Source organism: Manis javanica, chromosome 8 (assembly GCF_040802235.1).
Source record: "Manis javanica isolate MJ-LG chromosome 8, MJ_LKY, whole genome shotgun sequence".
Classification (NCBI taxonomy): domain Eukaryota; kingdom Metazoa; phylum Chordata; class Mammalia; order Pholidota; family Manidae; genus Manis; species Manis javanica.
Window position 1 is genome coordinate 73736975 of NC_133163.1, and position 12485 is coordinate 73749459.

The 12485-nt window shown below is 49.9% G+C and overlaps 2 protein-coding genes across 8 annotated transcripts; both read right to left on the reverse strand.

The window, feature by feature from the left end:
• FITM1 (fat storage inducing transmembrane protein 1) lies at positions 1-1393 on the reverse strand. Its single transcript, XM_017649858.3, has 2 exons — positions 1015-1393; positions 1-644 (listed from the first exon to the last, which is right to left on the reverse strand). Exons 1-2 carry the CDS (start codon positions 1278-1280, stop codon positions 32-34), a joined length of 879 nt encoding a protein of 292 aa, XP_017505347.1. The 5' UTR covers positions 1281-1393; the 3' UTR covers positions 1-31.
• A 1846-nt stretch (positions 1394-3239) lies between these two features.
• DCAF11 (DDB1 and CUL4 associated factor 11) lies at positions 3240-12390 on the reverse strand. Of its 7 annotated transcripts, none has more exons than XM_073211456.1 (16): positions 11896-11979; positions 11428-11792; positions 10418-10545; positions 10063-10190; positions 9745-9809; positions 9335-9435; positions 8963-9109; positions 8693-8747; positions 8333-8401; positions 7923-7980; positions 7623-7808; positions 6363-6516; positions 5781-5933; positions 4879-4985; positions 4620-4778; positions 3240-3857 (listed from the first exon to the last, which is right to left on the reverse strand). In XM_073211456.1, exons 2-15 carry the CDS (start codon positions 11580-11582, stop codon positions 4644-4646), a joined length of 1641 nt encoding a protein of 546 aa, XP_073067557.1. In that variant the 5' UTR covers positions 11583-11792; positions 11896-11979; the 3' UTR covers positions 3240-3857; positions 4620-4643. The 7 variants fall into 7 exon arrangements, with proteins under 7 accessions (XP_073067557.1, XP_073067559.1, XP_073067556.1 ...); XM_073211458.1 differs by lacking the exon at positions 3240-3857 and adding an exon at positions 3924-4074; XM_073211455.1 differs by lacking the exon at positions 3240-3857 and adding an exon at positions 3924-4079.
• Positions 12391-12485: the final 95 nt, after the last annotated feature.

Below are 12485 nucleotides of genomic sequence, written 5' to 3' on the forward strand. Positions count from 1 at the left end.
CAGAGCAAGGCACGGTGTGCCTTTATTTCTCTCAGTTATGCTTGCGGCTGGCATGGGGGCGAGGGAAGAGCCCATGGCCCGGGCTCCCTGGAGACCAGGGCTGATGATACCAGCTGCCATAGGTGAGGTACCAAGCAAAGGTGCCTACTGCAGCGCCCACCACCTTGTGAGTATACTGGTGGAAATAGATAACTGTACAGAGCAGCAAGAAGTTCCAGAGGCCCAGCAGCAGCACATTGAGCAGGAAGACAAGGCGCAGCGGCGCACCAGCAGGCAGCCCATGGGCCAGGTACTTGGCGAACACTGCCGCTTCCTCAGCCATGAGCAGGCAGCAGAAGGTGAGCAGGAAGGTGTGGGAGGAGACTGTGTAGCCCCGCCACTGGTGGCCGGCCGCCAGGCAGCTGCGGCGGTCGGGCAGCTCGTGGAGCAGCAGGCCTTGGGGCAGAGGCTCGAAGCAGGAGCCGGTCAGGTCCTCAATGAGCAGGAAGGCGCGGCCGGCTCCCCGCCACACTGCTGCCCCGACTACCAGCCGGCTCAGGTGCCGGGCAGTCACTGCCACACGCCGTGTAGCCAAGAACACCACCAGCAACACGAAGCCCCCCAGGAAGGTGCATGTCCAGCCCCATGCCGAATTCACAAACTTTCTGTGGCAGAGAAGAGGGGAGGCTACTGAGACCCTTCAGCTCCAGCTCCCCACCCTGTTCTGTTTTCCCATCACTGCTCTGTGCCTGGTTCTGTTTCTGTGACCTCCACCCTTCAGCCCCATCCACTTAAACTTTGCCATGTCCTTAGAGGCCCATTTGGTCTTCTGGGGTCCATATTTCCTCTTCAGCCCTGCTCCTGACTTCCCCTGTACCCCATGACTCTGTCCCCTCCCCCTCCTGTGACTTTCTCCTCAACCTCCTAGCCAGCCTATTTTTAGTGTCTGGACTGGCAGGAGGACAGATGCCTGAAAGAGGAAGCTGGGATCCCAGAGTACAGGGAGCGGGTGCCCACGGCCTTGAGTGGACTCACATGTTGAAGAAGTTGCTGTGGCTGGCGAAGATAGTCCGAGGGTTGACATGGAACTGCAGAAGGGGCCCAAAGATGACCACTGCTGCCAACCAGGCGTGGTAGAGGCGCCGTAAGCAAGGGCTACCCAAGAGGTGGGCAGCCTGTTCACTTCCAAAATATAGCAAGGCAGAGGCCACCCAGAGCAGCACCTTGACCAGGCAGCCCAGCAGTACCTGGATTCCGGCTCCGGCACCCCGCCCTGCCCCCACCACCGGCCCCCGCTCCATGTTCCCTCCCCTTCCACTAACCGCTTGCTCTGCTGGGCAGCTGAGGAGGGGCTGATGGGGCCCCCTCGGGACAAGGATAGGCAGTGACAGGTGTGGTAGACACAGGGCAGAGCCCTGTTGGCAGCTGGCAGGCAGGGGAGAGGGGCGGGGGGCAGTAAGGGGCCAAGACGGAGGGGTGCCACGTCAGCAGGGTCCTAGTCTTGGTGTGTCCTGACAGTGGCCTGTGTCCTTTCCTGTTAGCTCTCTGTCCCTTTGACTCTCTAGGTATGTGTCGCCAGCTCCAACCATGTTCTAGTTCACGTCTCAGGGCCAGGCGCGCTGTTCTGGGTTGTCTTTGTCCAGAGTCTGCTTGGTCAGTCTATTTAGTCACCAGCACCATACCCCACCCCAAATTTACCATGTGTTTGCTCCATGGGGAAATTAGGGGTCATGAAGATTAAAACTGACCTAATCTTGGAAGACATTAAAAAAATCTCTCTGCCTCATCATCAGTGTGGTAAAGCCCCTCTTCTGAGTTATGAGCACAAGAGCCTCCCACTACAGGACGTAGCACAATGGCTGCACACAGCACTGTGTCCAACTCAGGCCCGGGGAGGCCTATCAGCAGGGGTACCCACTTTAGTGTGCTGTGACCTCAGGGGCGGTGCCCAGCCCCAGAGGTATCTGTCGGAGGGGCTCAGAGGGTTAATTTGTCACCAGGGCTGAAGTGTAATGGCAGTGGCTGTGAATGCATAAGACATCAGATCTAAAGGGGACCACTCTTTGGTATGTTTATTATGATGGCCAACAGATGAAAGAAAGTCAAGTGTCCTGAGGAAGGTGCACTGTATGAGATGGTGCAGCCTGGGTTAGACTCTCAGAGCCCCAAAGATTAAATTCTAGACACTGGGCAGGTGGGGCCAGAGAAGACTCTAGAAGGAAAACCCCCAGCCTGGGGTCCATCAAAACTTAAGATTGTGTTCTGCAACCAATTAATTACTTTGGGCCTTGGCCACATGAGACTTGACCTCACAGCTGGCCACTGGGGCTGGAGCCACAGGGCAGAGAGCAATATACCCACGGAAAGGTCCTGTTATGAGGTAACTGTTCTGAAATCCCTTTTTCTCTTCCTCATTCCTCAAAACTGGTAGTGGGATTTCAGAGCACAGTAGAGGCCCAAGAAGTAGTGAAAGGAATGATCAAGTATACCTAGGCACTGGGCCAACTGTATGACTTTGGGAAAATCAGCTAACTCATCTTGGTCCTCTGTGTCCTCATCCCTAAACAGATCAAGATGGATCAATCAGGCTCCTTCCAGAGCCTAAAGCCCACAACTCAGCACAGTTCCTGCTAATGGACTGTATACATGAAGACCTGCAGAACACCACATTAGGTTGACAAAAAAAAAAGCTATTTATATCACCCTTTTAAATATATTCCATGGATTTTAACAGTACGGTGATGACATATCTCATCATTATGCATTTAAAAATCATTTGACAGGATCTTAAAGTCAGAAATTAATTCCATTCTACTTCTCTCCCAGAATTTATCCTGTTTTTATGCTTTGAAGTCTTTTATTGATCACACTTTTCTGCCAAAAAAAAGTATATATAATTTTCAAATACTGCCTGTAACCCTAAGGCCCTAAAAGTTAAACTTTTTTCTTCTGAATTGAATTTTCAAAATTTTTAGTACAAAATGTATTACTAGTACAGCAAACGTCTCACACATTTTGATGATATTTAAAATTGTATTGGACATGCATCTCTTAATGTGAATGGTTGGTCCTTGGGGCCTTGATTAAATGAGGCTTTGAAGATACTAATAATTTTAATTTGCTTCTAACTTTGGTGCCCTGGGGATATGCAGGTTGTGGGTGAGATGGGTGGCATCCCTGGGGTGAGGTGGCAGAGGGGAATGAAAGGGGCCGATGGAAAAGGACATCTGGCATGATAGTCTCACATTAGGCAGATCAAGTTGGAGGCCAAACATTTAGACAATTTATTCTTTTAAAACTACCTGTTTCCCTGTGGAACACATACTCCTTTTACCCCTTGCTGTGTCTTTGAGAACCCTTGGAGGTGTGTATCCCAGTTTGAAAACTGCCTTAGTGATAATGAACTGTCATGAGGAAAGTTCTATCTGAGCTGGATGTGAACATGTGTCCCACTGACTGTACCATCAGTTTGCTCTAGGGCATGTTGCCTGACCACTGCTTGTCTCTACTTCCTCACCCACACAAAGGGTGGCTCTAAGGGTGATGAGGTCCCAAGTGTGGAGCACTCAGATGGTGCCTTGGCTTCAAAGCCCACCAGATTCTCTCTGGCTCCAGGTTATTTCTTCTTGTAGACCAGACCAGGTCCAGTGCCAGCCCCAGAGCACAGCTGATGCAGTGTTCTGGGCTCTAATCTAAAATGTGCTTATTTCCTGCTATCTCCATTCTGACTTCCTGGGAAGTTTCCAAGGTCAGTGAGGGAGTACCTGTTACAAAGCTGAGTAAACAACTGATTTTGGTATTTCCCTTCATCTTGGAGCATCCCAGGTATGTTTTCTCCCACAGAGGAGCATATCTGAAGGCTCTGTTAATACTATGTCCTGTAAGTAAGAGGAAAAAAGATCTCAGACAGACAAGGGAGAATGAGATGGAGACAAACACTGAGCCAGGTTCCCACAGAGAATTTATTAAGGGAGTGGAAGGACGGAGTCCTGCTCCAACATCTCTCCTTGAGGCTGGTGGTCTCCAGCATGAGGGAACTCTGGGAGGGGAGCACCTGCTCTGTGTGAGGTCACATGGAGTCTTTCACACCACAGCCTGTCCTACCCCAAAGACCCAGACATAGGAGAGAGAAGACATAATTCCCTCCCCAGGAGCTGCTGAGGACACACCTTAACCATCCCATCCTCCCCTAGAGGGGTAGGGCTCCAACCATCAGGACCTCTGCAAGAAAAGCCAGGACACTGATGCCTGGCCCTTTGAATGACCAGTCTGTCTAATCCTCAAAGTGAAGGCCTGGGCAATGGGTCTGACAACTCAGTTCAGACCTGGCCCCAGGCAGCTACTCTAGGAGCTAACACTTAACATCCAAATATGATTAAAAACACTCAGGGGAGCTCTCCTGCTGACAAAAGTCACACTCCAGACAAAGACAATCCTGCCAGGCTCTGGCCAGAGATAGAGATCCAAGCCAATAGGGTATGAGCACGTGAGACCACTCTGTCCCTGGGGAGGCTCTGCCAGGGCTCAGCCAGGGGTCTGAAGCCTGGGCTTTGGCTTCTCCCCATCCAATGCCAGTATTCCCCAAAGATCCCCCCAGGAGGGAGAAAGGGAGGCAGCGGATGGCTTGTCAAGAGGCTCACCATGTATGGGGCTGGAGGGCAGGTCTATTGGGGTGAGGAAAAGGTTGTAGAGGGGTTGGGCACCGGGGCAGGGATGCTGTGGTATTCCTTAGACTTCGGCATGTCATCCTGGAAGTACTCAGCCTGGCGGTACTGCCAAAGACGCAGGTTCCCATCCCACTGCAGGGCAGAAGATGGTAAGTAGTCAGGAGTGCTGCCCTCCCTGCCACCAGATCCAGGCTCTAGACACACACTGGGCCCCCAACCCTTGCAACCTCACCGAACTGCTAACAATCTTCTCTTCAAAGGGGTGCCAACTGACATCACGCACACAGGCCTTGTGGTTGGTGAGCTTCTTCACAATGTGACCACTGAGAAGGTCGTACACTGTCCAGGAAAAGCCAAGTGGAGAAAGGCTGCCAGAGGACCTCCTAGCCACCACTCACCTCTTCCCAAACAGCACCACTTCCCTGCCTTTCAGGCACCTTCCCACTTCCCTTGGGGAGCAAAGCCCATACCAGAGGATGGTGTTATTCTCAGTTTCTTTTCCCTTTTCCCTACCTCAGGTTGATCTAGCAGAGCTTGCATATTTCTGGCCCTTGGCTAAATTTGACAGAATCTGCAGTTAAGAGGATGCAATGTGGCTTTAAAGCTTTTAGCAGCCATTTTCTAAAAGGCCCACAAGAAATGGATGATCTGACCCTGCTATTCCTTATCTGGTTGGTGTTACACCTTTCTCTCCCTCTGGATGGGTCTCCATCTGAGTGTCTCCTGAAGTAGGGAACTGTCTTAGGTTCCTGTGTCTTCTTGTACATCCCTCCTGCTTCAGTGGCTGCATGTCCTTCACCACTAGCTGCTATCTTTTTGTGATGTTCTTTTGGTCTATTCCCTGCTACCTGTCATCTGCAATCTCTGTCCTTGACTGGCTAAAAAATAGAACTAAGTATATTTTTGGTAATCTATTATATTTACTGGCTAGAATCTATGTTCCTTTCTTAACTTAAAATTCTGATGAGTAAAATGCTTCCTATTTGTTTAAGCCTCTTCTGCTCCAAGCTAAATTAAATTTCACTTGTAGCCACCCCTGGCTTTTTTTTAAAGTGGTCACTGGTAGTTACAGGTAGAAGGCCAGCGAAACATTCCTGCACCTCCTGAAGCCCCCTGTTCTAACACATTCCTTACCAACCACCTTGCCAGTAGAGCAGCCACTGTAGATGAACTGCTGGCCGGTGCTATGGGTAGGTGAGAATCGGCAGCGGATGAGGGTGTGCAGCACCCCATGGCCCCGGTAGGTCATCAAGGAGCTGTCCCCTGGCAGCTTCAGCTTCCGCCAGGCTGGCCAAGAGTGCAGGGAGAGCCCTAGGTTAGGGAGTCTAGATTCTCCTGTATGACCAGTCTTTAGCAAAGACCAGTGCTCACACACAATTGCCTTACCAGTCCCCGCCTGAGGGCTCTTTCCCCACCTCCTAGTCAGCTGATATTCACTAGTATGGCTCTGTTGGTTATTAAGATACTGAAATACTTTTGTATTGGTTGGTTCTGAGTGATCCCAGCCCCCAACTCTGAGAAGCCCTGGCTCTCCCAATGGTTCAGCAAACAGTCGAAGCTTGGCAAAGAGTTGCTGAGGGGAGGCTCCAGGACTCAGCTCCAGGCTATCGCCACATCTACTATGCCCACGTCAGGCCTTATCAAGGGATTAAATATTTTAACTACCACCCCTCATTCTTCACTCCCCAGATCGCAGATTCTATCTTCCACTCTCACCTTTTTTGGGTACCTGCTGCCAGCGGTAATCCCAGTTTTGCTGTGTGGCAGCCTGGCGTGAGGCTTCCATGCCTTCCCGGCTGGAAAAGCGTCGGATATCCCAGAGCTTGATGGTCTGGTCTTTGGAATTGGAGATGAGATATCGGGCATCACCCTAAGAACACCAGGATGGATAATGAAGCATCAGAACTTGGAAATGCCAGTGTGTCAGTACAGCTCTCCTGCTCCAGTTGGAGGCTAAAAATGCCAGTCTTTTCGGGTAAGATTCCTCAAAGGAGGAACAACCTAAGACAGGCACAGTCGCAGGGGGGCCATCAGGTGAGAAATTGGGGATCAACAGTGGTGAAGCTTAGAACCTCACCCCCCCTGTTTTGAGAGAAATCTTCTGCATCCATGGATGTTTTAATGCCCTTGTCTAGCTTGGATTAACACATAGTCTACAGGCACACACCTGATCATCTACAATTGCTCTCTTACAACACTAAACTATGTTTTCTACCTTTATCTTGCATCTACCTACCACTTTGCATTTTATTAAAAATAAAAATAATAATAATAATAATAAAGGGAGAAATGTGGGATCCACATACAAATCAAGTATAAAAATCAAATGAATATTCATATTTGACCTGATTGTTTATAGTTAATAATGCATGATCAAAACCCAAAGTTTCTGTGATGACTGCCCTTGTACTGTTCACCATGTAAGAACTTATTCACTATGTAAGAATTTGTTCACCATGTAAGAACTTGTTCGTTATGCTTCAGAAGATTGGAGACTGACGAGAATTAGGCTTGAGATGGATTAATGATTGTGCATTGAGCATTGACTCCCCTATACAGAATTTTATTGTTGTTAACAACCATTTGATCAATAAATATGAGAGATGCCTTCTCAAAAAAAAAAAAAAAAGCCAGTCTTTTGACTTTGCTTGCCTTTTTCTTCCTCCAGGTGAGCTATCAGTTTTCTACCACAGATCCCACCCCACTGGCTAGGTTTCACCTTCTTTGCCCAGGGCACTGACTGGGCCTTTTATTCTTTCCTGGATTAATTGTCTTCTCCTTTACCTTGTACAGACAGCCCCACCCTGCTCCTTAAGAACTGGTGGGTAGAAATGATCTCATGTTTCCTGGCTTAAGCCCCTTCCCTAAACTCGAACTCTGGCAAACTTTGGCTAATAAGGAGCTTGGTGAGTTGACACGCTCCTGGACAACTGTAACCTTAGCTGCCTGACTGTGCAGTCCTGCCTTCCTGCCCACCTTGCTGTCAATGAAGGTGATGCCATCCTGGTGTCCAGCCAGTGCACCCACAGGCTTGGGGTCATCCTCCCGCATGGTGCGTCGATCCCACACTTTGCAGATGGCATCGTCACCCCCAGAGAATAGGATTTGGGAACTTATGTCAGCAAAGGCCACTGCATTCACATCATCCTCATGGGACTCAATCTAGGGGAGAAGGAAGCCAGGGAGCATCAGAGCTTGGAAATTTAGGGCCTCTTTCTAGGCCTTCTAAAAGGGCAAGGACCAGGATGCAGAGGCTTTAAGTCTCAGAAGCAATACCTGAAGGGTACGTCGGTTTTGTTCCCTATCAAAGACATACAGGCAGCCATCATTGGCCCTGAAAGAGAAGGGATAAAGAGGATCCTGGAGTGCAAACTGAGAGGACACTAATGCCTGGCCCTCTGCATGTGTGCTCTGCAGAGTTCCTGTTGTGAAGTCCTGCTGACAGGCAAGCTCTGGTCTCTACTTATATGGGAGATGGAAGAAGAGTTAGTTGTGCTTGCAAGAAGATTTGAGACCTCCCATTTCATACTGGGGAAATAGTGGGCAAGAGATGAGGCAACTCATAAACCTTGATCTTGGAGAAGGGCTGGTTGTTCTCCACAGCTGCCTGGGTAGGGGTGTCCAGTGCAGTCCCTGTAATGGCAGAGCTGGTCTCCAGGAGGAAGCCCCCCAACCAACACACTCACCCTCCTAGCACTTCTCGTCCATCTGAGGAGACAGCAATGGAGAAGACAGCAAAGCGACGCTCATCTGGCCTGAAAAGAGCAAAGGAAGAGCTGGGTTTTATGGACACTTATGAGGGGAAAAAGAAGTCCTGCCAACACGTGCCAGAATGGAGATCACATCATTGAGAACCCAGAAATAATCTGTAACCATCTATTCTACCCTGGTCTCTGGCTGACAGGATGGGTGGCTCCCTCCCAGGCATTCACACAGAAAAACTTGCAACTAGTACACTTTTCCCTCCAAGCAGGAATTGTAGTTCAAGAAGTTTGCTCCTGGAGAGGAAGTTTCTTATGAGTCCAATCAGGAAAGGAAACCAGTACCTTAGATCCAAGGCAGTATGTGTGTCTCCTTCCCCATAGATGTTGCAGATATGAACTAGGAGATGCAAGAGAAATAAGAATCTTTCAGGGTTGGGGGAAGGAGAGTGGAAGCGAAGCTAGGTATGAGATCTAGGTATAAGGTATGAGATGACCTTGAGAAAGGTCAAGGATATCAGCCCCTGGGAGTGAAGTTCTGGCATAGAGGAGATGGGCGTTTAGAGCCTGCAGGTCCCAGGCTGGAGAGGCGATGGAAGTCTAGAGTATACTCACTGTAATCAGACCAGCTGGAGTATAAGAAGTGGTTCCCATCAGGGGTGAAGGCCACATCCAGGACACTCCAGCCTACATCCCGGGCCTTGATGCTCTTGAATTTATGGAAGCGGCCAAAGCGGCAGTCATACAGTCGGATTGTCTGGTCTGTGTGAGGATCAGGCAGAATTAGGGAATACCCCCCACTGAAACCTCCCTCAAGCAGACCTTTCTCCCCCAGTGTTTCTTTGGTATCATTCTTTGATAATGGGAAACATGCTCTGGCTAAGCATCTCTAACTCAGGCTCTGAGCTCCCTTGGTCTGGGGCTTTCTAGCTTCAGTTGGGGGCACGTTCCTGTTACAGAGAGGTACACAGGACCACAGTCAGGTACCTTGGCAAGCAGACATGAAGATTTGACCATCTTTGCTGTAGATGCCACAGAAAGCCTTCTGAGAGTAGGTATCAGTGAAGCCCAGATCATTGGGCAAGAAGCTGGGGAAGCAGAGGGAAAGCAAGGATACGGGGAGCTTAGAAGGAGGAACAACCCGATTAGTAGAATCCTAGCAGAGCTAGATATGAGCACAAGGGACTTCTTCCCTTTTGGTTTTGGGTACAACCCCCCTTCTTTCATTCACTCTAGCATCCTCTCAATTCCTACACTTTTCCACTTTGCTTAAAGCTTCAACCCCATTTAACCTAACCTTAATATCCCTGAGGATCCTTTAACACCTACCCCTTCAAAGTTTAGGGGATAAAGCCTATCTGGCCCTTAAGAGTCTCTCCACCAAGCCCCATACTCACTGAGACATCACTCGAGACTGTTCTCCGAGGGAGAAGCTTCCATGGTGGCAGAGGCCCCGTTCTCTCTAAAGGAAGGGATTGGGGAATATTGCTAGTAGAAACAGAGGGCCACCTCAGCCACACGAAGCCCCCTCCTCCAAAGATATGGCTCTTGCTACTGAAATGGACAGCACACACAGTACTGTGTTCCATAAAACTGATGCAGGCAAGCTAAGAACTCTCCAGCTGCAGCATGTGAGGCTTCCTTGGAAAGTTTACTTCCCTCTTCTCAGGGGCTGGCAGAACTTCTCCAGGCTGGCTAGAGGTAGAGAGGCCTACCTGGTGCAGCATTTGAGGAAAGCTGTGCTCCTGGCTTGCTCGCCTAAGTCCCAGCTGCCCTGTGGCCAGTTCCACTTGTGTCTTGATCTCATTGCATTCCAGCTCCCGGGTGTCAGGGGTTGCATCCACTGTGAGTACCAAGGAGAAGGTTCACCCTAGGTCTTCCAGCCCCAGAGGACAGCAGAACTGTGCTCAAGCCCATTCAATGTGGCTGAATATACTGGGGCTGTAGTATACTCATTCTCTAAATTATCTCATCTTTTAGTTTAACCCATTGTTCTTTACCAGAATAAAAAGAACAGTTTTCTAGTGAAAGTCTCCTGAAGTTAGGGTCTCAGTCTGCTTTTCCTCTTACCAGGTGGGTTGTATCGGTCCCCAAGACGACCATCCCAGGCACTGTCATGCTCTTCCTCTGAGTCTGAGAGGGCCTGGATGAGCTGTAAATTTGCTGCACCTCCTCCCTGCACCAACCTCACTTGGCCTCTGTGGAGAGACCCCACGCCCCCACATGATAAAGGGGAGGATCCCTTCCCCAAACGAACCAAATTCAGAGTCAATGGCTATCCAGTTCTTGGACCACCTGCTACTCAAACCCTCATACTGTCCCCATTTTGAGGCTGACAGGACTTTTGCTGTTACTTTCAGTCTCCTATAAGACACAGTAGCAAACTAATTCAGACTCTTACAATTGAAGTAGAGAACCCCAATATTCCATGGTGGTTGACACACCTACTCCGTTGACTTCCCAGAGAGCTAAAAATTCTGAAAGCATTTCCTTCTGAGCCTCTTCCTCAAGAACCCAGCATAGAACACAGTATTCTGAGGGGATCCCCAAACATTTCTTGTTCCCAAGTCACAGTTAAACAAAGACAGCTGCACCCATTTCCAGTCAATTCCTGGTGGCCACATCCTTCAAAGCATTCTTTCCTCAAAAACAGGGTTGGAGTTAGATTACTTTAAACTTGTTTTTCAAGGATATTCACGTGGCCTTGGATCACGTGTCAGTAACTTCACTAAGTTCAACATCCACCTCCCCAACTCACCTTTTTACATCATTTCTTTCCCACCAGAGCCGTGAGTTTTTTTTTTTTTCACTTATTTGGAAAATAGATTACATCTGTGTAATCATAGCTAGAGAGGCTCCCTGAACAGTGCCTTCAAACACAAGAGTTGTCTTGGTGACCCTCCCTAGGCAAGAACCACTCTTATCTGGCATGGAACTGACAGAAGGGAAGGTTGTACTGCTCAAATAGAGCAGCTGTCCTGGGCTAATCTCATTCTCTGTCCTCTTTAACTTTCCTGCCTGGAGTTGGGATCAAGGGAGTGTGTTGGTGCCTGGTGGAGACACACCAGAGGGTAAGTTACCTGCGGAGGAGATAGGCCAGTACCTGGGCCAGATCCACATCTTCATCCTCCTCTACGTCTTCCTCACTCCGACCCAGACCAGCACCTCTTCCGGGTAAGCCCTCGGAGGGGTCTCCGGACCCAGTTCCTGCGCTGCTGCTATTCCGTGATCCCATCTTCTGGTCACAGCATCCTTAGGTCCTGTACGGGGACTCCTCCTGTCACCTCCTTGGGTTTGGCGAAAGCAAAGCCTGCTCTACAAATACCAGTGTCTCCTGAGATAGGGCAGTAGCTATCTCTAGGAGGGTGACCCTTCCTAGGAACTGAGGTCCCTTCTCTTTAGCCTGTGACAACTCCCAAAGCTTCAGGAACACAAACCTCCAATCCTGTGAAGCAAAAAAAGCACAGAGTGAAGCCTAAAGCGCTACCTTAGATCACCAATGAGAATCCTTTGAAGAGGAATTTCTTACTTTTCTACCTCAAACTCACCTATCAAAGTCCGGGGTTCAGGGTCGTTGAATTACCAGGCAACCTCTCTGGCCGACCAATCAAAACTCCTCGCGGAAGAAAGCGCCTCATTAGCTTATCTCATCTAACCTATCAGATACCTTAGGACTCAGAGACCCCACCCGACACCCCCTGTACCGACCAATCAGAGCACTACCTTGCGAAAGCGGCGGCAGCGACAACCAATGAGGTTAGAATTCGGCCCAACACCCCTTCCTGTCCAGCCTCACGCCCACGTGGTGTGCCGGGGGTGTGTACGTCAAGGGGAGAGGCAGAAGGGAAGCCCTGTAGTACCTCCCACTGAAGCCAGCGGTTACCGCCCCGCGCAAGACCACCCACCAGACAGGAGCAGTGGCAGGACCGCAGCACCGCTAGGCCTTGTTTACAACGACTGCTGCAGCACCGTCGGCCTACCGCTCCTCCGTCACGCGCCTCCTTCGCCACGCCTCTCCCGGCTTTCCTGCTAGCGGACTTCAGACGTCACGCTACGTCTCTGTGGCTCCGCCCCCTTGGTCCCCTAAATGGACAGCTGAGCATGGTGATTGACAGGTGGGCGGGAGAAAGTGTGTGCA